The sequence below is a fragment of the Candoia aspera genome, chromosome 8, assembly GCF_035149785.1.
Source record: "Candoia aspera isolate rCanAsp1 chromosome 8, rCanAsp1.hap2, whole genome shotgun sequence".
Classification (NCBI taxonomy): Eukaryota; Metazoa; Chordata; class Lepidosauria; order Squamata; family Boidae; genus Candoia; species Candoia aspera.
This window is the reverse complement of record NC_086160.1, coordinates 66,480,601-66,507,618: the sequence shown is the minus strand read 5'-3', so window position 1 is coordinate 66,507,618 and position 27,018 is coordinate 66,480,601. Positions and strand designations below refer to the sequence as shown.

Sequence of the window (27,018 nt, the reverse complement as noted above, 5' to 3'; positions counted from 1 at the left end):
TAAACATGTTGGCTTCCCCTTTTTGGTAAGCTTCGTACTGAATTAGGGCTAAGAGAATTGTTTTTAGACCTAATTCACTGTAGGCTGCTTAGTAGCTTCCTATCTTTGCCCAACACAAGTCTTGCTATATAAATTGTGTGTGGTGGTTCAGCTATGAATGAGGTGATGACAAGACAGCTGGATAGAGTTGGGTGGTATCAAAACTGAATAAATAATTTTATATATTTAACTTTGCGGGTGTGGTAAGAGGAAGGCTGCATCATGAAGATATGCTCTTCAGGAATGGTTAAAGAGGCATCTTTGGGGCAATGTTCAGAGGATGGGTAGATATTCCTGGAATATGATCCAGATAACACACATTATCAAAGAACACCAGAGCAAAATGTCAGTTTGGCAAAATGTGGAAACCAGTGTTATTTCTTAACACTGAAAAATAAACCAAGGATATTTTATATCTCTACCAGAGGTTGTTCAAGCAACAAAGAGCTTAATACACATTTTTTTCTTCCTAATTTTCCCTCTTCTTTCCCCCTCCACCTTTAGCTTTGTTTTCTTTGTACAGTAAATAACTAAGAAGTGCACATGTATCAATATAAAAACTTTATTTTAAAATGTACAAATAATCAAAAAGGAGTCAATGGGAGCACACCTCAAATGAAAATAAATAGACTCTTATACAAACATCTAGAAACACTTGAAACTGTCAGATCAGCCCACTGGTCCATCTCACTCAGCACTGCCTGCCCCACTAACCAGCCAGAAGTCTCTGGGGTTTCAAATGCAGATACTTTCTCAGCATTAAACAGAGAGGACAGAGATTGAATCCAGAACCTTTGGAATGCAAGACCTCATATTCTGATAAGCAATGTCTGGTTTGCACAGCTAGCATGGTGACAAATGAATGTGCCATACCCATGGGCCACTGTGTTAGAGTTAATGAAGAAAACCCATGGTTGAAAGAATCCATCGTGAGGACTTACTCTTCTTTGTTTCCTTGCCTTTAAACGAAAAGATCTGAGATCAGAACTTCTATGCTCTGTTTGCACTGGGTTGCCAGCCACCTTGAAAAGCAGAGGCTGATCAACCCAGAAATATACAGTGATTAACTTTGGTTCTGTCTGGAACATGGCTGCTCATGCCTTCTGGTGGTCTTCAATCGATTTTCCCAAATATCGATGGCCTCTTCTCTTATTTATTCACAGCAGTTCTATAATCTACCTTTCCCATCCATTTCCTGATTTGACACCACAGCCTTCATTCCTCAGATACCATCAGAGGAAATAAAGTGCTTTATATTCTTTTTAGAAGAACTCAAAGAAAAGCTTGAATGGCAGTAGAGCATGAAGCACAGGCATTGCCTTTTATTCCTGCTTGGTTTCTGCCCCTAAAATATCTGGAAAGAGTCTGTGACAAATTTTACTTTAGCTAGAATAAAGATCAGGGCAAATACAAACCAGCCTAATGTGTAACTTGCAAACTGGAAGATTTGGGGGCTTTTCCAAATGTTGTGATGCAGTTCGATTTAAAAAAAAAAAAAGCAGGGAAAATTGCTTACAAGAAAGTATAGACTTTTCATGCATACAAAATGTTTATGAATTGTTTGGTTTTTAATTAAAAAGGTTTACTAACTCGTGAAGAGGGGACAAACGAACATGTGCTTGGGGAAAAAATAAAATGTTATTAAAAAGGTTTGTCCGTCTCTGGGCTGAAGTCGTAAATCGCAATCAAAACTTAGTCTTCCAGATTTGGAAAATGTGTATTAACTTACTAAACGCAAGCCAATACTTTGGCATTTCTTATTACGTAGAATCCGTAAGAGAAACCTGGAAGCTCAAGGCTGTCCCCAGGACTAAGAGGTTTTCCCTGGAGAACTGGCAACGTCTCATCATCTGGCATTTTTAGGAGATAACCATTCAGCTGAACAGACCTGCAAGAGGAGAGTGTCATATTTTAGACTCAAATTTAAACTGGAAAAAACTGTAAGCCATGGTATCAATTTTGGTTAGTCTGGACCAGTGTTTCTCAGACTTGGCAACTTTAAAATGTATGGACTTCAACTCCCAGAATTCCCTAGCCAGCTGGCTGGAGAATTCTGGGAGTTGAAGTCCATATATCTTAAAGTTGCCAGGTTTGAGAAACACTGGTCTGGACCTTCAGTCAGCAAGTCTACAATTCCACTGTGTTTGCTGTAAAAGAGATCTCTAGGGCTGGGAAAGAAATGAAAGTACAGGTAGTCATTGCTTAACAACCACAATTGGGATCGGAATTTTAGTTGCTAAGCGAAGCGGTCATTAAACAAATCTGACCTAATTTTATTACCTTTTTTCCAGCAGTCATTAAGCAAATTACTGCAGGCATTAAGTGAACCACATGGCTGTTAAGCAACTCACGTGGTCCCCCATTGATTCTGCTTGCCAGAAGCCAGCTGGGAAGGTCGAAAATGGTGATCATGTGACTACTGGACACTGCAATGATCATAAATGCGAACTGGTTGCCAAGTGCCCAAATCATGATCATGTGACTGGGGGGAATGTTGTGATGGTTATAAGTGTGAGTTGCAGGTCGTTTTCTTCAACACCGTCATAAGTCCGAACCGTAACTAAATGAATGGTTGTTAAGTGAGGACTACCTGTATGTTAAAATGTTATAAACAACCAGCAAGGGGATATTTCAATGTCTTGTTTGGAAAAAGGCTGGTTCGCCCTTCAGTTTCCCATTCTGAGAAAAGAGAGGTTCATGCTGCTCACAGAGATCCTGCCTTAATAATGAATGAGTATTAGAGTTTGGGTTTATTTAGTGTCCAAGAGTCTCACCATCTTGACAGTAAACCTAATTAATGAGACTCATTGTGAATCCTTCTTTCTGGATTATACTCTGCCATTAGGGGCTTGACATTAACATGAAAAGAAAAAACCCAGAATTTAAGATGAACCCTTACAAAAGGAAAAAATAGAAAAAAATCTTCTTTACTTAATGCTTTATGAAACTAAGTTGGCAGTCTCATTTTAAACTATTTAAGGAATAAACTCGTCTTTCTTTCAGAGAAGTACTGTCTGTACAACTTGCTGGGAATGAGTCCCTTTGATCTTCTAGTAATCATCTACAGAACTGCAGCTATTGATGTTCAAATCTTGATAGCCACAGACTCGGACTTCATGCAGAATTGTAAAATAATTGTTTTTAGCCAGATCGTCCATCTTTAACCCAGCATGCCCCCCAAAAGCACTATGTAGAACGAGATGGCAAGATGAACCGCTCACCGGGAAAGTAACTCATCCTTTCCATGGGGTAGCAAAAGATACTCATCAATTTGCTTGTTGGAAAAGTAAGTTGGTACGTGCAGGTGCTTTGTGCTGTTGTAGAGATTTAAGGCAAATAAAGTGACGTCACCTTCTCTGTACCTCGGGCTGAAATGAACAAAGTCAACAGTCTGTTGTTGTTGTTAACAGCGGTCATACAGAGCAAGCACACTACAATACAGATATGCTGGGGAGGGGTCTATGCTCTCTCTCAAAGGAAGCTAAGTCATCAGTGGGCTGAATGGGGATTCTCCATGGGCTGTATTTAGCCCAGGGGCTGGATGTCCCCTTAGTATGCCTGCAGTAAAATTGGTTTGGTTCCCAACGGCTTCCAAGGGATTATTCTGTGCAGCAAACCAAGCAGCCAGAATTTGAAACACCAACAAGAAAGTGCATCAACCTAGCTCTTACTCTTTGGAACCTGCCAGGCATAGCGTGAGATACCCAGCCTCTTATTTCAGTACTTTTTTGCTTGGATACAATCAGCCAAGAAATCTCCTATATCAGGGATGGCTTTTTTTTAGTGATGGCGGGCATGTTTTTGGCGAAAGATAAGGGGCCCCGATGGGCAGTGGAGATGCAGAGTGGGTAGGGTTGGCCAGGACTTTCTGGATTTGTAGGCAGTTCTTTTTAACTCTGTAAAACTTGTCCAAGGGCCAACACCACAATTTTCACATGTTTCCAGCTTTTAATGTTTCAGGACATCACATCGCTGATTTTCAGCAGTGGCCCCCGTGAAATTCAGTGGTGTGCTCAGAAGGGCTTCCCTGGCTTACAAACCACAGTCTTCCACCCCTGAACCCCTGGGGGATGCCTAAAGGAAAGGCCACAGGTGGGTGGAGCAAAAATGTGACACTAGGAAGCCACAGGGTAGGGGCCAGTCTCTGCCCCTACGAAGTGAGTTGCTCAGCCTTCATCCACAGGGAATTCAGGAGGGAAACAATGCGAAGCCTGCTTTATGCACCCACACAAAGCAATTGGCGTTCCATCACTGACATTTCTTTGTGCAGTACAGACAAAATGGTTAAGCCTCAGATAAGCCTCTGCACAGTGAGAATTTTCCTTTTCTTTCATCGCTGGGGCACTTTTATTCCGGGTCCCCCTTTACCCACATTGGACTCGTGCATATTCCAGAGTGTTGGGTGCTGTCCTCAGTGGGCAGCGCAGGCTAGGGCATGGGCTGTCGCTGCTAGTCCTGAATGCATTCGCCTTGGGTAAAACTGCAGACTCGGGCCACTCGTATTTCGGGAGGACTTCAACGCTGACTAGCTGCTGCACTGAATGCTTACTGGTGTGTATTGGTACAGTGAAGATACACGCGAAGCTTCTTTGGATCTAAGCCTGTTATGGCCACATGCAGAACTGTGGTGCCTACCAGTTTCTTGTACAACAGGGATAGCCAATAGTCCTACAAGGTGTTTAAAAAAAAAGGCAGCATTGATACATGACCCTCAAACAAGAATAAGTTAAAGAAACGTGAGACATTATTTACTAAACCAGCGTCTTAAAATAGTAACTTGAGAGCTATTGGGGATAGAAAGGAATAAAACAGAGGATAGTTCAGAGGGAGCAGTGGAAAGGGACAAGACTCATTCCCTCGCATCCAACTCCACATGGAGAGGATCACCATGGGTACTCGATAGTTCCTGCTATTCACAGAAGTTCTCCATGGGATTTGAAGGTTTCCAGAACATAGCAGATTGTCCCTGCTTTTAGCTGATCAGCGTTCAGACAACTTCTGGCAAGAAAAGTCTTTAACCCTGGAAAAATCACACTAACCCCATAAATGCTCAACTACTGAAAAAGGAAATGTTATTCCAGTTTGTCTAACAGTTGAAAGAAGGTCCTAAGTACTTACTGGCTAGTGTCTGTCACACTCCAAATGAATACTTTTCCCAGTCCTGCATTTCCATATAATCCAACTGTATGAGATTTAGCAGGAAACAGTTGTAAATGTTCAGTTTGTTTCAGGACTGTCTATGCAAATCTTCCTCAACCTCAGGCTTTCTAGACGTGTTTGGACTTCATCCATGCTGGCCTGGAATTCTGGAATTCCATGATGGGGAACACTACCTGGCAACATGGAAGTTGCAAACTCTCCATGGTTTCAGAAAAGAATCTTTCTAAACTCTAATTGAAGATGCTTGGATTGAATCTAGACTTGCTTGTAAAACAGGTGATCTACTGCTGAGCTAATGGATCCCCATGGTAAGTCAACTCTCCTGCTGAAAAGCTTTTCCACTTGCTCCACCACACTTTCTACCTTCTCCATCTTGTTGTTCTTGTTTAGCACTGAGTGGTTCTTACTTCTGGAAATATACCAAATGGGTTTATGCAACATAATAGGCTAAAATGTGTAGCTCTGCACACTCAATCAGGCTGTTTAAGAGTGTGGATCAATGTGTTGTGTGAATCTAGCTATCTAGACTGTTTCAATTAATCATGGATTAACGCTATCTAGGCTGATTCAGTTAACCATGGATCACTACTTCTGCATTAGATGAGGCCTGCTTTTGCAGTCATTCCTTTGACACAGGAGAACTGTGTTATGGATTTTGGCAAGATTCAAACAATGTATTGTTAAGCCAGCCAGTACAACTTAAATTCAAAGACGTATGAATCCATCTGAAGGGGAGCAGACATGACTTCATGGCTGAATACACATTTTACATATAAAGGTCCCAAGGTCAAAGCGGGTGAGGGAAAAGACCTGCCCAAGTATCTGCAAAATAGACAGTATGGGGCTATTTTGACAGTCTATTGATGCCCAACTAGTAATGCAGTTGCATACATACTGGCAAAGGTTCAAAGCTGGCATCCACCAGTTGGTAGTTTCCTGCTCCATATAAAACCTGTCTCATCACTAAATCAATGCCCAGCTGGGCTGACAGTCCAAGCTTGTCCAGCCACCTGCCAAAAAAATGAGAAAGAGCCAAACTTTCATTCAAACAGCTTTAAAAGCCCAGAGTTGTTGCATGCGAGATGGGTGGTAGAGAAATATGACTGACAAAGAAACAAAGCAATTCGGATGAAGGGGAGAATTTTTCTTGCAGCAGCAGGGAGACATTTTAGAGAAATAGTTTCCAAAAACTAGACAGTATAGTTAGAGTGGTATTCTTGAATCATTTACCAGAATTAAGAGTGTATTCTGGGGTATATTCTGGATATTGCTGAAGGAATAATGGTGTAACTGACCATACTGTAATGGTAGTTGAGAGACATAGGTAATAATCTGTGGGCTGCAAAAATCTAGACAGTCTCTAGATGACAGCAAACAGAGACAGAAAATTATTTTCACTACTATTTAATGGTTATACATTTTTTTTTCAGCCCAGATCTGGTAGCTGCTGAGAGAAGCAGAAACAAGATTGCAACTTTGCATTCTTCAAAGAGGTAAGGCATTAATTTAAGTGTTTGCCCTTCATTATACAGTATAATCCCAGGATGATTGGCAAACCCATCCCTCCAAACCATATGGAAGCTTTTCAGTTGCACAGCACTCTTCAATATACAGCAATTAGAAGAAATGTCCTGTGTAACTTGAAAGACTGCATAATCATACACCAAGACTTCAGATTAATAGAAATAGGCCTTTGCGGGGCGGGGGGGGCAGGGGAACATTTTTACAGATGTAGAAAAATGGCCTCCTTATCCGTGGTCACATGCTGTGATGGATTTCGGCAGTGTCGCTGTTTCTCAGGAAGGAGGGAGCACATTCAGAGGAGGAGGACAAGATAAGAGGAGACACAGCCCAGGAAGTGATTGTGGGAACACTAAGAGGTTCAAAATAGCCCCGCCCTACAGCTTTCCCAGCTTAGTTCCCCTGAGGTTAGGTAGAGCAGCTTTAGTCTGATAAGATTTGGTCTATATGGCATTAGCAAATAAAGGACTGAAGTTTGGCTGGACTGGTTCTTGGTTGTTCTTGGGCTGGGCCTGACATCTGCCATCATGGTAAGTATCTATACATGTCCTCTATATTCCTGAAGACTATCAGATGATTAGATGTTTAAGTGCCGCAGTGATCATAACAGCTTTTTCTGTCTGGTCAAGGAAGACTTGCTAGTATATTGGCCAAGATGATTTTTTGGGTGAGATCCTGCTATGCCACAAGATACAGTTCTTTTAAGCCAACAGTATAATACTTACATAAAGCCAGCAATGTATGCATTAGACAGATTTGGCGTTCCACCTCCAAAGGCTGAACTTGTTTCTCCCAGCCACACGCTCTTGTCTGGTACTGTGCTATTAACAATCTAAAGGATATTTTGAAAAAGAAGGATAGATGTAGAAAGGAATGCATGGACTAAATTTTAGGTCTTTCTGTTACAGAGGAAGCGGGGAACATAGAAATTGTTGATACTTCTACGACGATTTCATATATGGTGAGCTGGTTGCATGTATGTACTCATGTATCATGTATGTATCGTGCAAGTCGCTTAAGACATTGCAGTTCAGTGTTCCTTGATCTCCTACCTTCCAGGTGCCTGGGGCTACAACTTCAAAAATTCTTAGTCAGCTGTGCTATTGGATGTTGCAGCCCCAGTATATCCAGAGGGCATCAGGATAAGCAGCACCTTCTGGTCTCTTTTCCAATAAAATGCTTCTCTGATTGGGATATATTCTACACACAACCTTACAATCCATTCCCCAAACTGTCTAGATGCTCCTTACCTCAAGTACTTCTTCTGCATTGGTCTTGAAGCTATCCAGTATATCTGGATTCAGGAAATCGTGTCTCGTGGCAATTCGTCCATCAATATAGTAACTACAACAGATCAAGACACTGCTGAGGACTAGTGTCCACAGGTCTCCATTTATACTCAAGTCTTTATCTTCAGAAGACACAGAAATACATCTAGCGTAAGCTACAGTTCTGAGAAAGGCAAGGAAATGCAACCATCCCAAAGCAGATTTCCCAAAACTTCCATTCATCTAGATATTTGGGAGTACCATTTTCATAATCCCCTGCCAGCATAAGGATATGGTAGTTCAAGAGACAAGTGGTAGTGGTTGAGATGCTGGACCAAGACCAAGGTCAACTCTACTCTCAGCGATGGAAGTTCACTGGGTGATTTGAGCCAGACACGCTCAACTCAACCTACTTCAGAAAGGTTATTGTGAAGAAAAACTGGAGGAGGGAATATTAAAGCACATCACTTAAACTCCTGAAGGAGAGGTGGGATATACATCTAAGCAACCAATATATAAATAATAGAGCTGTAACCCAACACATAATCTTTGCCTTATAAAATCTTGGAGAGAGATGGTGGGCAGAATATTTGTAGATTACTACTATTTATTTATAAACCACAGAATCATAAAAATTGAAAAGGGCCACTTGAGACATTGAGTCCAACCACTACTCTCTGCAAGGATCCAATTTACAGTATTTAGGCAGATGCTTGAACACATCCAGTGGAAGGCAACCCACTTCTCTGGGTCACTGCTTAGAGCAGACTGGCCATCTGCTCATGCTTATTCATCTAACAGCGAAAAACTATCATAGTGATTTATTGACCTGACCTCTGCTTAATTTAATATGCTATCATTCTTTGATATAGTACTTTTTAAATCAGCACAGATTTGGTAGGTCGTTTCCATCTGATTTTCAAATAGTGCTTCATGCTGTGAAAATTTTTCTTCATTAAATTTAAAAAAATCTCAAAATTTGAAATGTATTATTTATTATTTACTTTATGCTACTCATTCCTGAAAGCTCTGGGTGGCTAGCAGTCAAGATCAATGTAAAAGAAGAAGCAACCCCATCAAAAATGTGTCTGTGTCTGTGTGTGTCAATACATACATACATACATACACACAAATACAGAGAAAGAGTTGTGTGTCCACCAGATTCAGCCTCCACTCACAACATGCCCTCCTCCTGCATGGATGGAACAAGCACGTCTGAATTGTTCTGACCCCTGGAGGGAAGGCGCACACTGCATCTCCACGGGGAGGAAATTTGAAAGGATAGAGGCGGCAATCGAAATGCCACTTCCAAATCCCATCCCATGACAAAATTGTGAAGATGGGACCTGGAGGGTATTAACCCTATTCAGCCTGCTTGCATGGGCAGATGAATACATGTCTGTTGAGTTTGCTGGCCTTTGAGTTTATATGCCTGTTTTGGCTGATTAAGGTTTTTTTATTATTATTTATAATAATTTTTTTTAAAGGAACAGAGGAAGGAAGGAAGAAATCATGCTGGAGCCTTCGTTTGAATGGTGTCACAAAAGCAGCAGGCCCTAAGTGTTCCGAAAAGTAGTTCCACAAAGGTATGCAAAAATACACAGCATTTTTTGAAGCTATGAACAGAAATGAGGTGCCACCTTATCCCAAGAGTTTATTAGCTTCCTCATTCATGAAATACATGGTGCACGTTCTAACCTGTCTCCCCAATGCGATTTCCAACCACCACCACCACCACCACCACCCTGTCACCCTCCCTCCCTCCCCATTCATCCAACTGCTGACTGCTTTTATGATGGGTCTTTGGTGCAACAATGACGCTACATGTCATTGTGCTTGAATAATACAATTGTTAGATATGAACTTACTTACTGATGCCATGTGACAGAATCAAGTACTTTGCCTCCTGACTTCAGAAAACTGCAAAACAAGAGTAATTTCAGTAGCCTTTTTCTTTTATGGTATCTAATCCTAAGAGAGCTGCCAACAGTCTTGGAATCCCCAGGCTGCCTGCCTGCCCTCCTCCCTGCAAAATGCAGGTATTAATCATAGACAGCCCTGCTTAGTTTGTGAGATCAAGGATGTCAGGGGAAAAAAAAAATCAATGGCAATGCACTTCAGTAATGTTGCCAAGAAAGCTGCAGAGATGCAGCCACCAAGAGTCAAGCTTGACTCAAGAGCTTTACCTTTTTTGTAAGGGAACTGTAAAACCACGGGAAGAAAAATAAATCAGAAGGATAGCCGAACCTGACATCCTGATGCAGAAAGAAGTTTTGCATACAGACCCTCAGTTATATGACTGCTTGACTCACAAGTTTATTCCATGACACTTTCACAAGAGCCTACTTCTCACCATCCCATTCTGAGTGCCTTTCTGTGTATCAGGCAGGCCACAGTGAGCTGAGGGTGACTGAGAGGTGAAGTTTTCCATATCATTCATCCATAGAAGAAGATACGTAAGTAATTTATTTAGCTATTACATTTAGTATCCTATACCAGCTCTTCTGCCATATCTAGAGAGCATCAGGTTGGGGAAAGCTGGGATAGGACCAATCATATGTTACTAACAATAGCTAAAAAAAACCCTGCCACGTTCATAAGCAGTAAACCTGCTTCAAGGTCATGGAGAGAACTGGGGACCAAAGTCTTTCATGTGAGTACACCCTGTCCTATTGAGGGGCTTCATCTAGAAGCAAAGACCACTGGAGAAGCACATCAACTTTGGTCTGATCTACAGGATGGCTACTTCTGCCTCACCAGAAAGAATGAGAAAGAGAGATCCCCACCTCTCCAGAAGGTGCACAAAGCTTTCATCTGCCAATTTATCTACCTTCACTGTAGCCATACAACATAGTATGAACAGGCAACCAGTGGAGCTGTGGGAAACACACACACCTTCCTAAAAGCTGACTCATTAGCTCAACTGCCAACAAGTCCTGAATTACTGATTTGCTTCTGCAATTGATGGCAAGCTGGTCAACTGATCAGGGGAGACAAGATTTCTGATCTGCTAATGGCAGCAGGAAACCAGTAGGGCGTTGCTGGGATAAGACTGCAGGGTTGTATGAGTCAGGGGAATATGAATGCAACCCGCAACCTGTGTAGCCATCAAGGCAGAAGACTCTGTCCATCTAGGAAAACAATGTGGCAGGTATGACGGTTCATAGAGCACAGTTGTGCTAATCCAAGAGCGTGAATGATATTCAAAGCAGAACAAAAGTACTTTCACTTTTGCCTCTGAACCTTGTTATATATAAGTAACAGTAAAATGCAAACCACCCTTGCCACTGATTTCAACCTGCAGCATTTCTTCTTTCTGTTTTGCACAGCTTGCTAATTTTATTACTGATCCATAAATTCTTTTAGTCCTAAATCCTGAGCACTGACTACCTTCTCGCTGTCTCATGCCAGACAACATGCTTCATCCTCATTTGGTTCCCTTAATTAACACTAAAATATCACATCAAAATGACAGCAGTGAATGATTGTTAAAAACTAGGATATACTCTAAAAGTAAGCCATTTCTCCACTCCAGGGAGCGTTGCTATGTGGATCTCGTTCCTTAATCATTCCCTCCCCAGAAAAAATGTTTAGTTTGGAATGTTAAACCTTGGTTAAAGCAGCAAAGAATACTTAAGCAAACTGTGATTAAATATTGCACCTATTTTGGATGTTTATCACGTCAACAGCACCAACCATTTCCATTTTACCTTTTAAGCAAAGCCTTACTGTGCTTCCGACTTGACCTTCCTAAGTCAGGGCCATAGATTTGGGCATTTTTGTAGTGGATGTAATTGTTCAAAAGCTGCCGGAGTTGTATGAAGTCTTGACCAAGTTGGAAGCCATTAACTTCTATTCCAGACTTATGCAAAAAGCTGTTAGGCTCTGCAGAAAATATAAGTAAAGGCATTTGCTCACATCTAAGTATGTTTACCTTAACTCAGGCAGGCTTACTGTAATTTTCTAAATGTTTACCCAGAGGTAATAATCAACTACAAATATGGAATTTAAAATGTCAAAACCAATTACTAGATAAGCTTGAAATCTACAGAGAACATTTAGAACTAAAGATATGCAAGCTTTTTTTTTCTCCCCAGGAAAAGCATTCCAGCTAAAGCTTGCTTTGGAAAGTAGAATTTCTAGTTTTTTTTAAGCCTGGCTTTTAAAAATATGGATATTGGGTGACTGGATTAATGAGTGTGTATTCCATTTTTTGTTTTTAATGATTTTAGTTTTGATTGCTGCTGATCCAAAATGCAGATTTAACTCTTCGGTCTGGGTAAATGGCAGTCAACTTCTGCAACTCTACTGTAGTGCTGCCAGATCAAAAAACAAGGGATGTACACATACTGTTGAGTTAAAAGTCTTGGTATGCAACGTAATTGTGTAGCTTGGCAGTGTTGAATTTAAAACAGTCATTCAATGCCTTTCCCCGCAACCAAGTATACATTTGCTCATGAAATCTTTTACCTACACACGTACCATTTCCTAGTTCCCAAGACAAGATGTAATTTTGGGAATCAGTATAATTCAAAATCAGCTGAGCATTAGAACTATCCCATTGGGAACTGCTTTTTCGTAATAAGGCATTGAGGCCAAAGATCAGATGCAAATTACTGCAATTTGCAAAATTGTATAAAATATCCAGTGTACTTCCTGTGAAGAGAATGAAAATAGAGCCATCTTATTTCAATATTCATATGCACAGAAACTTCCCCACAATACAAGGAGATCTAAATCAGTTCAATTAAAATCCTCAAGATAAGCATCAGTTTTGTTACTCCCCCCTTCATTTTTATAGAAGTCTGAAAGTGGTGCTGTACTATGCCCGTATTGTGAAATTTCCAGCCTTTGTTCCATTTCTTCTCTTTCACAAGGCACCTGCAACAGCAATGATGAACTTATAATTTTTCACTCTATGAAGCATCTGCACTGTTGCTGATTTTTCTTTTTAAAGCATGCTTTTTGGACTTTTAATCCTAAAATATTTCCAAAGACCACTTACGTGAAAGATCATTTTACTGGAAATTTAAATTCTATTTACATACCCAAGAAGACTGCTTCAGGACCAAAACAACACATATATTATTACACTGTGACCTTCACAGTCCTCAGATGGGGAAGTGGCCATCAGTTTAGATGGTTTTAAAAGGGGACTAGCCAAATTCATGGAAGACCAGTCAATATGCAGCTGCTAAAACCAATGGCTATTTACTACCTTGTGAATCTCAGGAAACCTACTGTAAGTACCAAACTGTTGGAGCAACACTAAAAGAGGGCTAACAATGGCCTGCCCATGCCTCTGAGCTTTCCAAATCCATCTGGTTGGCCAGTCACAGAACACCGGACTAGACAGCCTTTGACCTGATCCAGTCCCAGTCACTTTCTTTGCTCTTAACAATCTTGCTGCTTCTCCAGTCCTCCTGGGGAGTGTCATTTTATTGAGCTATTTCCCTTATATAGAACGATTTTAGCCACAGAACTCGGTATGATAAAATGAACATAGGAAGATTCATCACAGCTTCAAGAACTGGGTGAGGATATTAAGAAGCTTGGGGTTCTGCTGGATCTCCAGTGTGGTCTTTGGCTCCTTCCATTTGCCTAATCCCACCATGTGGTAATGAGCAGAGATCCTAAATATCCACTAATACGTTTTCTCAATAGGAGTATTCATGATCACATGAGCCTTACGTGTGAATGTGATGTTTTTATACTTATTCTTTTCCTGTTCCCTGAAGATGAGCTTCTGCTGGAAAAGCCATTGAACCTGCAATCGCTCTATGAAGTCCAAAGGGGCAGATCTGAATCCACAGATGTCCACAGTTGCTAGAGCATGAGATAGACAAGATGATCTCAACATTTCAGGGTTAAATTGGGGGTGATGTCAGTTTAAGGGCCATGGAGAGAAGTTCATCAGTTGTGCAAGTGACTGCTCATTTAAGCAGAAATGGGCGCCTGTAGTTTTCCATCTCCCAGCAGTCCTCAGTGTTAGCTGTCTGGGGATGATGGGGGTATGTGTCAGCAACTGGCCACTCAAACTGCATTCACTTACGACTCATAAGGGTCACTTATAAATCTGTTTAATGAGCGAGGTGTCCAGTACAAGGTAAAAGTTGCGAATGGTGGTTCCCACGCATTCTATGTTTTAAAATAGCCAGTTTCCCATCTTCCCACCCATGGCCCACCTAAGAATGCACCCCTCCTCCTTCCGTGCCAACAGATGGCCAGAACGGTTTCTCTTTTGACAGCCTTGTGGCAATGATCCTCTAACCCAAACAATACAATTCACACTCCAGTCCATTTCCCCTTCCCGCCTGGCAACTCGCAGGCTGACACGGGTCTTCAGAAGATGGATGAGCTTCTGATAAGGTGTTCTGGGGAACATTTGATTGGTGAGCGTGACAGTATGAGTCCCATCATAGCTGGAAAACCATAGGTTCCTTCTTCAAGTACTAGTGGATTGGTGAGAAGCAAGCAGTAAACATTTGAAAGTAAGGCCACCTCTCCTATTAGGCAAAGCGACTGGGAAGAAATTTTATCAGAATTTTAAGAAAATTCCCAAAATTGTATAGGGATGGAAGCATGCCAAGAAAATGGGAGAAGACTCACTTTTTCTAAACTTTCCTTTTTAACTTATTTGTGTTATTGCCACAAACAACAATCAACATCTGATGGAATCCTCACATCACCACCATCGCGTAGTGCTCTAGGGTAGTCAAACCTGACCCCCGTTTTGGTGGTCCCTCAAGCCTCCCTCTGTTCATTGCTACTAAAAAAGAGATATATGCCTTTTCATTGTGTGGGAGCTGGAAGACCCTACAAAACAAAGCCCACAAATCTCTCCCTGCCAATGTGGGGGAATGGATTCCCTGACGACATGATGATGTGGCCTAATCCATCCTCTGCCATAGCCCACCACCTTTCCTCCAACATATTGAGCATGGTCCTCAGCCACCGAAAGCAGCCCACCTTGGTCTTAGCTGGTTAATGCTGTGCCAGGACGCAGCATCATATTCTGGGAGAGAGATTTGGAGCTATTGATACATGAGCTATTTAGTGCTGAGTGCAGCAACACTGTGTGAGATAAATTTTCCAACACTGGATTAAATATCTGTACAGGTTCAAAGCACATCCCTTTTATATATTTTTATACACACACATACGCACACACACTCTGACTTTTTTTAACAATCACAGTTGGGTCCTGGTGACTTCAGACACATGTGGTTTTTTGGCAGCCTTGTAGAAATAATTTGCTATTGCCTACTTCCAAAATGCTTTTTTTCTGAGTTCCCAGTCTAACCCAAGGTCCTTCAGTTTTGGGGTGTTCTCCCCTTCAAAGTAAATTCAGGTCTAACTCTGCTTGCTTTTTAAGATCAGCCAAGGTCAGTTAAATGCTGCCACCTAATTGAGCACATATATAAACCTGAATTTGAAGTTGTCCAAACAAATACCCGCTGTTCTGGACTTTAAAAAATGTTTCAGCCGATTCTTGCATATTTCTGTCAGATTATATCACTTACTCTCTACAGGGAAGGACCAGCAGGGATACTTGTCACCCCATCCCCATGAGGCTTTTGTACTATACTTTGCTGATAATTGATCAAATTCACCAAAATTTTGACTCCTTATGGCCCAAATCTGAAGGGATGACCAGGGTAACATCCTGTGCTCTTATTTGGGATTCATGCTGGCCTGTGGACTCTGATGAAATGGACAGGGTGTTTTGCAGCATGGAGCTCCACTGTCTGTGTTTTGGATCCATGCCTTTCCTGGATCTTTGAGGTGGCCAGGGAGAGCATGAGTACTTGGGCCTGGGAAACAGTTAATGCCTCTTTGGTGGGAGGGAGTTGTCCAAGCTGCCTTTAAGAGGGTGCTGATGAGAGTCCACCTGAAGACCCTTCTCTGGGCCCAGCTATATTGGATATCTATTATCCAGTCTCCAACTTTTTAGAAGATGGAGTAGCTCCATTCAGGCCTGGGCACAGGATTGAGACAACATAGATTGCTTTGGCAGATTAACTTTGTCAAGACTGGCTGTTTCTGACTGCTTTTCAGGCATCTGATTACCAAACCACCTTCCTGCTGGCCTTCAACTCTCAGTAAATCCCATCTTTGTCACCAAAATGCTGTGTTGTAGTAGGAAGAATGAAAGTAACACACAGAGGTTCAAACACAACTATTTTTAAATGAACAAACTCTAAAAACTGCTGACTGGTCTCTACCCAATGGTTACAGCTCACTGCAGTGGACCAAAAATGATTGCTAACACACAGCATCCCTAGGGTACAAATTCAAAAGAGAAAGGTCCTGAGACAAAGATGACCTGCTATCAACTTGGAAGCCCTTTTGCCCTATCCTGAAGAGCAGAAGAGGCCATGGGGCAGTGACAAATGAGACGTTGTCACCTGTTATTTATTTATTTATTTATTTATTTATTCAATTTATATTGCCGCCCATCTCCAACTAGTGACTCTGGGCGACTAACAATAGAAACAGTCATAATATAAAACAATAAAAACAATAACAAAAATTAAATATAAATATAAATACAGCCGAGTGATCTAAAGGCCATGGTGTTAACATAAACATGAAACGGGGCCCTTCCCACACTTGGGGCCCCAGGCCTGGGCACAAAGCCAGGTCTTCAAGGCCTTCTGGAAAGCCAAGAGGATCGGGGCCATCCTAATATCAGGAGGGAGGATGTTCCAGAGGGCAGGCACCACAGCAGAAAAAGCACACTTCCTGGTCCCTGCCAGCTGACATTCCTTGGCTGATGGGACCTGTAGCATGGAGTTATATTGTCCTTAAAAGCACTTTTAATAAGGAACTTCCCTCCTCTCAGTAAACTTGATCAAAATTGTTTCCTTGAAAAAGAGAGGCAGTCATGGAAAATAGCCATGCTTCTGGAGCTTTGTGGGCCATAGAGAGCACAGGCTCAAGTTTCACATGGCCCATGGACCATGGTGGGTGTCAGTATGGGATTTAAATGCCCATTTTAAAAAATTTTGTTCTGCATGGATGGTGTGGATTTGGAAAGCAGGAAGCCACACTTAGAGAATAAGTTGCCATTAATAAGCTGAAGAGCATCTTACCTTGTTTTCTAAGGAAATCCTGAAAAATCTTCTCCTCGGGTGTTGGCTTCTGTTGAGGATCGAAGATCAAGAAGTCTCCTTTGGTGCCACCAAATCTCAAGAATGCAGGAGATAAGCCTCTTGCTAATGTGCGAAGTTTTGTAGAGCTGAGGAATGAATGCCAAGGATGTAAGGCCATGCTTTTCCACCAAAACTTGATTGGTTTTGGCTTAGCATGTTCTGCAAAACCAGTTTGTTTATAAACTATGGTTTATGCCTTAGCATATTGGGCAAACCATGTCAGATCTGATCTATTCAATAAACCACAGTTAAGTAAGTCACGGTTTATCATACTATGTGAACCCAAACAGTGGCTTTAATTCATTGTAATTAAATTCAGGGGTAGGCAACATACATACAGCATCCAAGAAACTGGAAAATCATCAATTAACTGTTTTAAGAGCCAGTTTGGTGTAATGGTTTAAGGCACCAGGCTAGAAACCAAGAGACCGTGAGTTCTAGTCCCGCCTTAGGCACGAAGCCAGCTGGATGACCTTAGGCCAGTCACTCTCTCTCAGCCCTAGGAAGAAGGCAATGGCAAACCACTTCTGAAAAACCTTGCCAAGAAAACTGCAGGGACTTGTCCAGGCAGTCTCCGAGAATCAGACATACAGTAATTGAAGTCTCTAACAGGTTTAAGCAATTATAAAACATTAAAATAATTTTTTTACCCAAAATGAGGAAATGGGGTTAAAAAACTCCATCACCGTTTCTTCTAAAAATGTCAGTTTCATCTTCTAGTCTAGTTCCAAGGACCCTGAGGCCCAAACATTTTTGAAACGCTTACTTTTCCCAGAAGTAATTGAATTCATTGCCAATTCAACAAATCTCAAACTTTATTTTAATCCGCGACTTGTGAAAAGCTGGATTAACCTGATGCAGCTTTGAGTTACTTGTGTAAGTTTTTAGCCAGCATGGAACCCTACAAACACTTAAGTCAAGATGAGTTTTAAAATATCCTCTTGACACCAGCAATTTGCAAATCCTGTGAAAGTGATCTATGTGCCAAATCTGCTGCTCTTGAAGGCAGACACTGTAGAGTCAATCTGGAGCAGCAAAGTATAGGCTACTTTTAAGAAGGCACTTCCGGTCACCCTCCTAATGACAGAGTGCCAGGAGAGGCTTGCCTTTAATTGAAGGATAGCTAATGCAGAGATTTCCCATCTTTAAGGGGTCATCTGAATTAGGATGTAAGAATTCAGCTTCCCTGTGTATGCTTTCATTCCCACTGACTGCTCTTTGCGAAGAAGGCTGGACAATTTCTATTCTAACAAAGGTAGTCCTTAGTTTGAAGGGCTGTAAAAAGGACAATCCACACGTCTGAAAACTTCCTCTGTTTGAAGGGGATATCTAATTAATCCCCGGTTTAAAGACAAGGAATACCCAAGAAGAAATCCAGAGGCTTAAATTTGCCCCTCCACACTTGGAATGGGCAGCAGACTGAGCAGGACCATAGTTCATGAGGTCACAATTTCTCTCCAGAGGCTGAGAAAAATTACATTTCTATTTAAATTACAGATTTATGCATGTGTATACATTTCTCAAAATGAGCACATGCAAATTTTATGCACATCTTCGTTTCTTAGGCTGTCTGTTTCAAGTGGTGCAATTCTTCTTTTCTCCCCACCCGCCCAGGAATCGCCACCCTAAAGTGATGAAACAAGATCAAAGAATGCCATTGAACTTATGCAGAGTGTCGGCCTTCTCTTGACAAAGGTTAGGACTGGAAGCAATGCAGACAGGACGCAGAACTGCACAGGTAGGCTTAGTGTAAGAAAAAGGACAGAAGCCATAATGAACGATGCAAAACTTATTTATAGCGAAATCAAGGGTCACATTCTTGGGCCTTTTTTCTCCCATCTCAGGAGCTGGCTGGGGAATCCTGGGAGTTGAAGTCCATACATCTTAAAGTTGCCGAGGTTAAGAAACGCTGGTCGAATCCAAGCCTGCTCTAAATGCAACAAGCCATGTCAAAAGTGAACAAGGGCCTTGAAGTTGATATTCCAAGTGAGCAAATGGAAGAAGCATCCCTTTACACCTCATTTGTGTAGGAGAATGATTGGGTAACTTTATCATCTAAACCAGACCAGGCACTCAGCAAATTCTGCATTCAGACTCTTTCCAGGCTGGACTATTTCAGGTGCCGAGCAGAGATGAATGAATCAAAGTAAAATAGGAATAAGGCAGTTTATTGATTTGATTTCTACCCAGCTTTTCTGTTCTCACAAGCATTTAGCAAAACTTTAACAGGGATGCTGAAATCCTCTTGGGAGGAACGGCTGAAACGCATTTTATCATACTTGGAAAACAGATAATCCAGCACCACCAACTCTGAAATATGCTCTTTTCTGTCTGCAAGGATTGCATCGTAGGGAAGGAATAATCAAACCGAAGTTGTGCCATGCAGTTGTTCCAGAGGTAAACCAGTCCCAGAATGTGCAGGGCAATTGACAAGAATGGCTGGTCAGGCAGGAATACCCTTTTCGCTGGGATCATTGATGTCATAGAGCTAAAAGCAGTGGGCAGAGATGGGGAAAGCAGGATTCCCCAGTGACTATCTCATGAGCCAAAATACCAGGAAGGAACCACAGGAAACAGCAAAGCAAATTCTTTAGCCAGACAGATAATTAAGAGGGCAATTGTTCCAAGCAGATAATTAAAAAGGCTATTGTCAACTCATCCCTCCTACGCCAATACAAAGGGCACTGGAACAGAGCATTATCTTACCCAATCTTCAGAGAGAGAAATATCTGGCAATCTGGTGACATGCTTACCTCTACTTACCTTAACCATGATTTATGGAATCAACTCAATTTCTTGGATTTGCACAACACCCAGAAGCATAAATAATGACACACGTTAGGTTAGCGCAACACCCCAAGCTACAAAGTGACCAGAACACTTGCACCAACATGGTCTTCAATCCCAAATAACAGAAAAGATGAAAAGCAAAGAGGACACTTAAGGCAGAGTGTGGATTCTTCATTAGCTATAGCTGTCCTTCTTGCATGAAGTTTAGGGTTACATAATGGCCCTGCCAACCTAGCAGTTCGAAAACATGCCAATGTGAGTAGATTAATAGGTACCGCTTCGGCAGGCAGGTAACGACGTTCCGGCCACATGACCACGGAAGTGTCTACGGACAAACGCCGGCTCTTCGGCTTTGAAACGGAGATGAGGACCGCCCCCTAGAGTCGACACGACTCGACTTAACGTCAAGGGAAACCTTTACCTAATGGCCCCCTCACCTGTTTTACAAGCCTGTAAGGTAGGTTACGCCCCAAGCAGCCCGACGGAGCAAAGATTTGAACGGGGTCTGCCTTACCCTAGATGGGTTCAAATAATGTCCCGAATCTATCCCATCTGCACCCAGCATACACACGTTCATAAGTTCCGCTGACACCAGCCCCGCTCTCCTCCTGTTTCTGCGGCCTCGGTCGTTCGCGCTTCCCCGGCATTAGAAAACAGGCGGTTAGGTTAGGGCTCCGACGCCGCAGGCAGCCATGGGTCAGGCGCGGCTTCCCGGAACGCCCGAGGAAGGACATCCCCGCTGGCGAGGGGACGGGCGGTGAAGCCGCGGGCACCGGCTTACATACCCGAGGAAGGTGATGTACTTGGGGTTGGTGATCAGGTTGGAGTCGAGGGTGACGGAGAGGAAGAACGGGCTGACCTTCCGCGCCGACTCGCGGCTCAGGTGGAAGCTCAGCGCTGCCCCGTCCTCGGCTCGCCCCGGCTCTGCCCACGACCCAGCCGCGTCCTGCACCCGCCAGCCGCAAAGTTGCAACAGCGGCAGCAGCAGGAGCAGCAGCGGCGGCGGCGGCATCTCGCTGGGTCGGCGCGCCGGCTGGGAGGCGGAGAGGAAGGCGTCCCGCTCGGCGCCGCTTCCCTCTCGTCTCTTTGTCTGCCGTCGGAGAGGACGGGGCGCGCGGATCCCCCGAGCCGCTGCCGAGCCCGACCTCCTGCGAGCGAGCGAAAGAGAAGGACGCCGCCGATCGCTGCGGCCGGCCAAGGCGAGGCGCGCGGCGGAAGGAGGTGCCTGCCCACGCCCTGCCTCTGCTGCGCCCACGCCCTGCTCGAGGTGTGCTCTCCATCTCCGGCTTGCTCGGCTAAAAAACCATCCCGGGAGAGGATTTGAAGAGTCTCACTCTAAAGTAAATTCTCTTTTGAGTCGAATGGATTCTTGCTGAGTGATTTCATGGACGCCACGGATTGGGCTCCTGTAGCAACAGATCTGCGGTTTGCCATTGCCTTCTTCCGCAATGTCTTGTTGCTTCGCTCGTGGTCTTCCGTCCGACGAAGTACTAGCCGGAGCTAACCCTGCTTAGCCTTTTGAGGAAACCACAGCCACGAGGGTTTTGCAGCTGTGGCCTGAATCCGGCCCTTGGCAGCCCCGAAGACGTTTTTTTAGTGGCACACGGTCATGACCAAAAACAACAACAACGGTATGTTTTACTAATTTTGCACAAACATTTGGAAATAGGAAACTTGCACCGTTTTGGGACACAAGCAGATCACAGCCATTTTGTATTTACATGACTCCAGATAGGAGTAAGGGGGACAAGTGATGTCCTAATATAATTTGTGGCTGCAAAATGGGGTAATGATGCCTGTGATGTCATTGTGGCTTCTACCTGCCATCTATGAGTTGACTGCAGCAGCTGTTTTTTTTTTTTTTTTTGCTATTAACCAAAAGGGGAATTAGCTGAGAGAAACAATACATTTTGAGAAAGCAGGGGGGAAAAAAGGTGTGGAATGAATTAATGGGCAAGACTTCAGGGTAGAAAATTACGTTTTACTGTATGTTGGATCAAATCTAAACAATTCTAAACATGGTTGTTTAAAACCTAAACATGTTGGGTATGCATGTTGTACAAACCTGGATAACTGTGTTTGATGACTTGGTTCTGCAAATCTACCCTTCTACAATCCGTTCAACAAACGGTGTCTTGGGTCTCCGGTGTGGGGCCTAGGAGTGACCAAGGTCTGTTCCATGTTGATATCAGAGGCATTCTTAGGAGAACCGCCACACAAGAAGTTTGCACCAGTCCCATGCCAGCTCTGGTCCTGCTGATCAGAAGATGTGGGTTCTTTCTGAGAGCCAAGTTGGCTATTTTCTGATTCTGCATTGGCATATTTTCTGACAGTGCCAGTCCCAACATTAGATCTTGTCTTCCCCCCATGGCAGGAATTCTTACTTCTGCCAGCCTCTTTTCCAGCAAAGCAATGACTGAAAAACACCCCAAGCAACCTGATCCTTTGTACGGCAGCTGGCCCCTGGCAGGGGAAAACAGAGGACTCTTGTCAGTTCCCTTTGTTTGGGCTTTTGTCATCGGTACCTGGGGGTGGGGGGCTAGCAACAAAATGTGCATCACACTCGTGGCACAAATGCTGCTCCTTACGTACTTGAGTGCATGATGCAAGAACAAGTTGCAGTTTGCACCATGATGTCTCAGCACAGGCATCTTTTTGGTATCATCATGGCCAGCTGTAGGCACCTCTGCTAGTAGATTCCTGCAACTTCTTCTACTAGCAGTCTGAAAATGGTCAAAACAGCCAGTTGTGTTTAAAGGCTGTCTGCATTGTTTAGGATTTGCCTCCCCCACCCCTCTTGCTGCCACAGAAGCCTGCAACCAGGGTTAGAGATATTGGCAGAAACATCTGGTTTCAAAGCTGCTACTATGGTATCTCTGTGCCTTCAGAAGCAATGTAATGACAGCCTGGTGGCTTAAATTTTCTTCCAAATGATCATACGCTACAGTGGATCAGCAAACATGGAGTGGGGGAGGAAGGAATACTGATTTATTTTTTCTCTCTGTTGAAGAGAGGCAAAAGGGGATTTTTAATTGCATGAGAACCACCACCTCTGCAGTTCAGGAGATGGGACGCTGATGGCAATGATGTATTTTAAGCTATCCTCTTGGAAGGAGATTGGGTCCTGATGATCTCAATCTGTGAGCCTGTGCTTTCCAGCCAGCACCAATGAAGGCAACTGAGACTAATTTCAAACTGCTTTGGAGAGACAAGGGAATAAAACTTGTGCTGGTGTTGTAGGGTCCTTAGAAGTAAAAAGGACAGGTCTGCTCCCCAGTGCCTTATTGGCATATTGGGACTTTGTGATTGGCCTACCCACCATAACAATCATTTGTGAGTGTCCATAATGTATTCAAAGCATGTGCAGTCATCCAAAAGGTTTGAAGATGCCTGAACTGTGGCTGAGTATGCTATGTGAATTACCTGCTCTACTCTGTATAACTTGCAGCCTTTCTAATCATGAAGTTGGCAGTTGAAGCCAGGAGAATCTGGTTGTCTCTGATTCAGTACAGCTTTCCCCTATTTGACATTTTCCAAATGTGTTGGGAGTGCACCTCCCAGAATCCCTGGTTTTTGACCATTTTAGCTGGAAATTGTGGGAGGTGCACTCCCAACACATTTAGGAAACACTAGGTTGCAGTCTTACACATATTTATCAAAAATTAAATTCTACCTAATTTCTACGTATATGTCATAGGATTGGAGAATGGAATCCCATTCCGCTTTGAATTCACTAAGCAGCTTGGGACAAATGAATGTGTTTCTTACTGGCTTCACATATTGTACTAACCCTTTTTTTTCCTCTCTTTTTTATGGAGTTGGCTCAAATGGCTAAGAATGCATTGATAAGAGAAAATACCTTTTTTGGATTTACATCTACTTGGCAACCACTTTTAGATTACTTGCTTGTGTTGGAAAGAAAGTGAAGTTTTGATTTTGGGTTTTAGTAATTAAATGGTTTGTTTTGATAGAAATAATGTTACTATGGTTTAACTAATGGTAAGAGATTATATTTGTAAATATATATCTGTATTGGAGAAAATTGGAAGTCACTTTTTGTTTCTGCTTTCTGTTTATTTGCACTTTTATCGCTTTTTCTTTTCTCTTTAGTTCTATTTTCCAGCTTTTCTATATTTTCTATTTTGTATTTTAGTTATACTTTGAAAACTAACAAAGTTCTTATAAAAAAAACCTTTTTTTCTCAACGATTTCCAGGTCTGTGGACTACAACTCCCAGAGTTCCCTAGGCTGCATCGCTGTTGCTGAGAATTCTGAGTTGCTTTCTGCATCTGGAAGTTGCCAAGGTTGAAAGCACTGGGATACATCATAATGTGGTTTATTGTGTTTTGGCTTGACATGGCATGAAGTCACTGTGGTTTGTTCAACTAAAAAAACTGTTTTTAAGCAAGCAATTCCTTTGAATGGTAGATGAACCCAGCCATGAACCCAGCCTTAACCAAGGTAAAGGTTTCCCTTGACGTAAAGTCCAGTCGTGTCCGACTCTAGGGGGCGGTGCTCATCTCCGTTTCTAAGCCTTGGAGCCGGCGTTGTCACTGTTGGAGCCCTGTGACACCACCTGCACTAGAGAAGAAGCCAGTCACTCACCTGCAACAGGTTTTCCAACTATTGACTAATTGCAGAGTGAGGTGGAACCCAGGTGACCACTGGAAAGAGAACTGAAGTGGCTGTGAAACGTAACTGCCTTTAATTACACCTTTTATTTTCTTTTTTTTCCACTGTGGGAGGTTGCTTTGAGCTTAACAATCAGGAAATCTTACTGCTTTTACAGTGGCCGTGCATGAAAATATCCCTGCTACCCAAGCATAGAATTCAAGCATAAGTTTCAGAATTTGCAAGAGCAGTAACACATTTCTCAATAACTCCCATATACAATATCCTTGAAATAAACCCTGGGCTTTCTCTGAAATTCTTGAGCAGGGATGAGGTTGCAAATAGCAGGGGATGGAATAGGAACAGGAAAGTCCAACATTTTAGCCACTAGGACTACAGTTTAAAACCAACTTATAAGATACAGTAAACCGAAACCATTGGGCCATGTTATGGCTGAAGCTGGCAAGGAGGGGAAATGGCAATGGTTAGGCCAGAGAAAACTGTTGTGCAAGAATTAGGCTAGCACATCCTAGTCTTAAAGCTAGGAAAAGAACAGCCATAATCCATAGACTCAAAAGCACAAGTGGAAAAAGCTTAAGATTTAAACATGGGTGCAGCCACCTGTCTAGCTCACTATCTTGGTTTCTGTGTCCCAGATCTTCTGTGTATATTTGACTTCTTTCTTGTCTGCGGTAAAACACCTTACCTAGCAATGTTTAGTCTGTGAAGCTTCTGCTTTTAGCTCATTCCTGAAAATGGGAATCAGTGTCAAGATTTGGAGCTGTGTCTGGGCTGAGGTCTGACAGCCAATGGCTGTGTTTTCTTGATATGTAAAGTACCCCAATTTTCTCAGTTTGCACAACAGACTAAATCAAACAGGTTTTCACCTTATAACCATCCTGTATTTTTCCACCATTCCTTCCTCTGGCCAGAAAATGAAGAAGTCAATAAAAAAGGGACAGATGACAGAGTTGTACAGTGCTTTATAAGTGGGGCTCTTGCAGTATGAACATCTGTTAACATCTGGAACAGCCTAGCTGGTTATGGAAGTTGGGGAGTCCAAAGCATCTGCAGGAAATCAAGTTGGGGAAGTCTCCAGAATGCCTTCCTTATGAAAGAGGTTCCCATCACTGGCAACGTACATTGGGCACATCTTACTGCCACACTGTAGGATGCTTGCTTTGGCTTAATGGCATGGAAAACAAATTTAAGTGGGAAGTCAGCATTCTGAAAAGTGAATCACCCACCTTCTGCAACTTCTTTTAATTCCAAACATCCTGCTGGTCCTGAGGCTTTTTAAGGAGAATAGTAGGTGGCTGGAACCAGGTGCTTTTTTAAAAAAAAGGTGCTCATCCCTTCAGGAAAAGGGAATCTTGGGCTGGACTACTAAAGGAGCATCATGGAAGAAGGGATGATCTTCAGAACTTGGAGCTAGGGAGAAGTGAGGGGACACTTCGTTTGTCCATGTCGTAAGTCCATTTTGGATGGCCCAGGCACAGGCAGGATGAGCAAAAATAGGTTTTCCCTATTTATTATTTGCAGCAGCAGTCCTATTGCAAAACTTATACCCCAGGTATTTGCCTATTTACTTATTTAAAAGAGTTTTTCAACACTTTTCTGAGCTTCATCCAGCTATTACACAGCATTGCCAATATTTGCAACTGCTTCCTTAAATGCTTCAGAGATTTCTCCACTCTCTCTAACCTACTTTCATTGTTATTATTGGCTTTCTTTTTAACCAGCTATCTGCCATTGTGGTCTTTCTTTTTTTTTTAAATAGTAATTTTGGTAAGCATTAGTTAAATAGATAAGAACTAATACAAACTAAAAAAAAAGAAAGTGCAGAAAAATAAGGAAAAAAGAGAAAAAATAGAAAATAAATAAGAATATAGTAAAGAAAAAGAAATATATAAAGAAATGACTTCCACCTTCATAACAACAGGTATAAACAATTCTAGTAACTGATCACCTTCTCTTAAAACACAACAAATGATCTCTTCTTCCCGTATCTCATTTCTTTATCTATAAACAAATCCTTAAAACCTTGTTCAGTCTTGGTCAGCAAAAGTCCATTAAGGGATGCCAGAGATAACAACATATTTATTTTAACCTTGATCAAATAAACCAACTTTATATTCCTTCCCTTTTAACAATTTAATCTTTCATCGCTTTTCATTTTTTGGCTGCCGATCTCCTCCAGGGTGTGGTCCCAGAAATCCTCACCGGAAGTCCCATTATTCTGTTTCTTAAGAGATTCCAGCCTGGATGAGTCGTGTGTCAGCAGTTGTACCATTTCCAGACCCGTGCTTTATGCTTCTTTTAGGGCAAGGCTTCTTTTTTCTTGCAGGATGCTTCCAGCTGCTTCTGCTGATGTTCTTCTCTGTCCCATGACAGTCAGCTACTCCTTCACACCAATTCCTGAAGTCATAACTTCCTTCCTAACTGCAGTCTCTAGCGACATATACAGTTCCAAC

At 42.5% G+C, this 27,018-nt stretch overlaps 1 protein-coding gene across 1 annotated transcript; it reads right to left on the bottom strand.

Moving 5' to 3' along the window:
- Positions 1 to 1,191: 1,191 nt before the first annotated feature.
- HPSE (heparanase) lies at positions 1,192 to 20,982 on the bottom strand. Its single transcript, XM_063310318.1, has 12 exons — positions 20,719 to 20,982; positions 17,084 to 17,229; positions 13,680 to 13,814; positions 12,471 to 12,644; positions 11,699 to 11,873; positions 9,861 to 9,908; positions 7,971 to 8,064; positions 7,446 to 7,552; positions 6,095 to 6,209; positions 4,589 to 4,707; positions 3,261 to 3,407; positions 1,192 to 1,927 (listed from the first exon to the last, which is right to left on the bottom strand). The coding sequence occupies exons 1-12, from the start codon at positions 20,943 to 20,945 to the stop codon at positions 1,768 to 1,770; spliced, it is 1,647 nt and encodes a 548-aa protein (XP_063166388.1). The 5' UTR covers positions 20,946 to 20,982; the 3' UTR covers positions 1,192 to 1,767.
- Positions 20,983 to 27,018: the final 6,036 nt, after the last annotated feature.

Excerpts from the sequence above, each read along its gene's own strand:
- HPSE (XM_063310318.1), bottom strand. The coding sequence starts at position 20,945 with ATGCCGCCGCCGCCGCTGCTGCTCCTGCTGCTGCCGCTGTTGCAACTT. Across the intron at positions 13,815-17,083 it reads GGATTTCCTTAGAAAACAAG|CAACTGTGGACATCTGTGGA; the intron begins GTAAGATGCTCT and ends CTCATGCTCTAG. Across the intron at positions 8,065-9,860 it reads GATTCTGTCACATGGCATCA|TTACTATATTGATGGACGAA; the intron begins GTAAGTAAGTTC and ends GATCTGTTGTAG.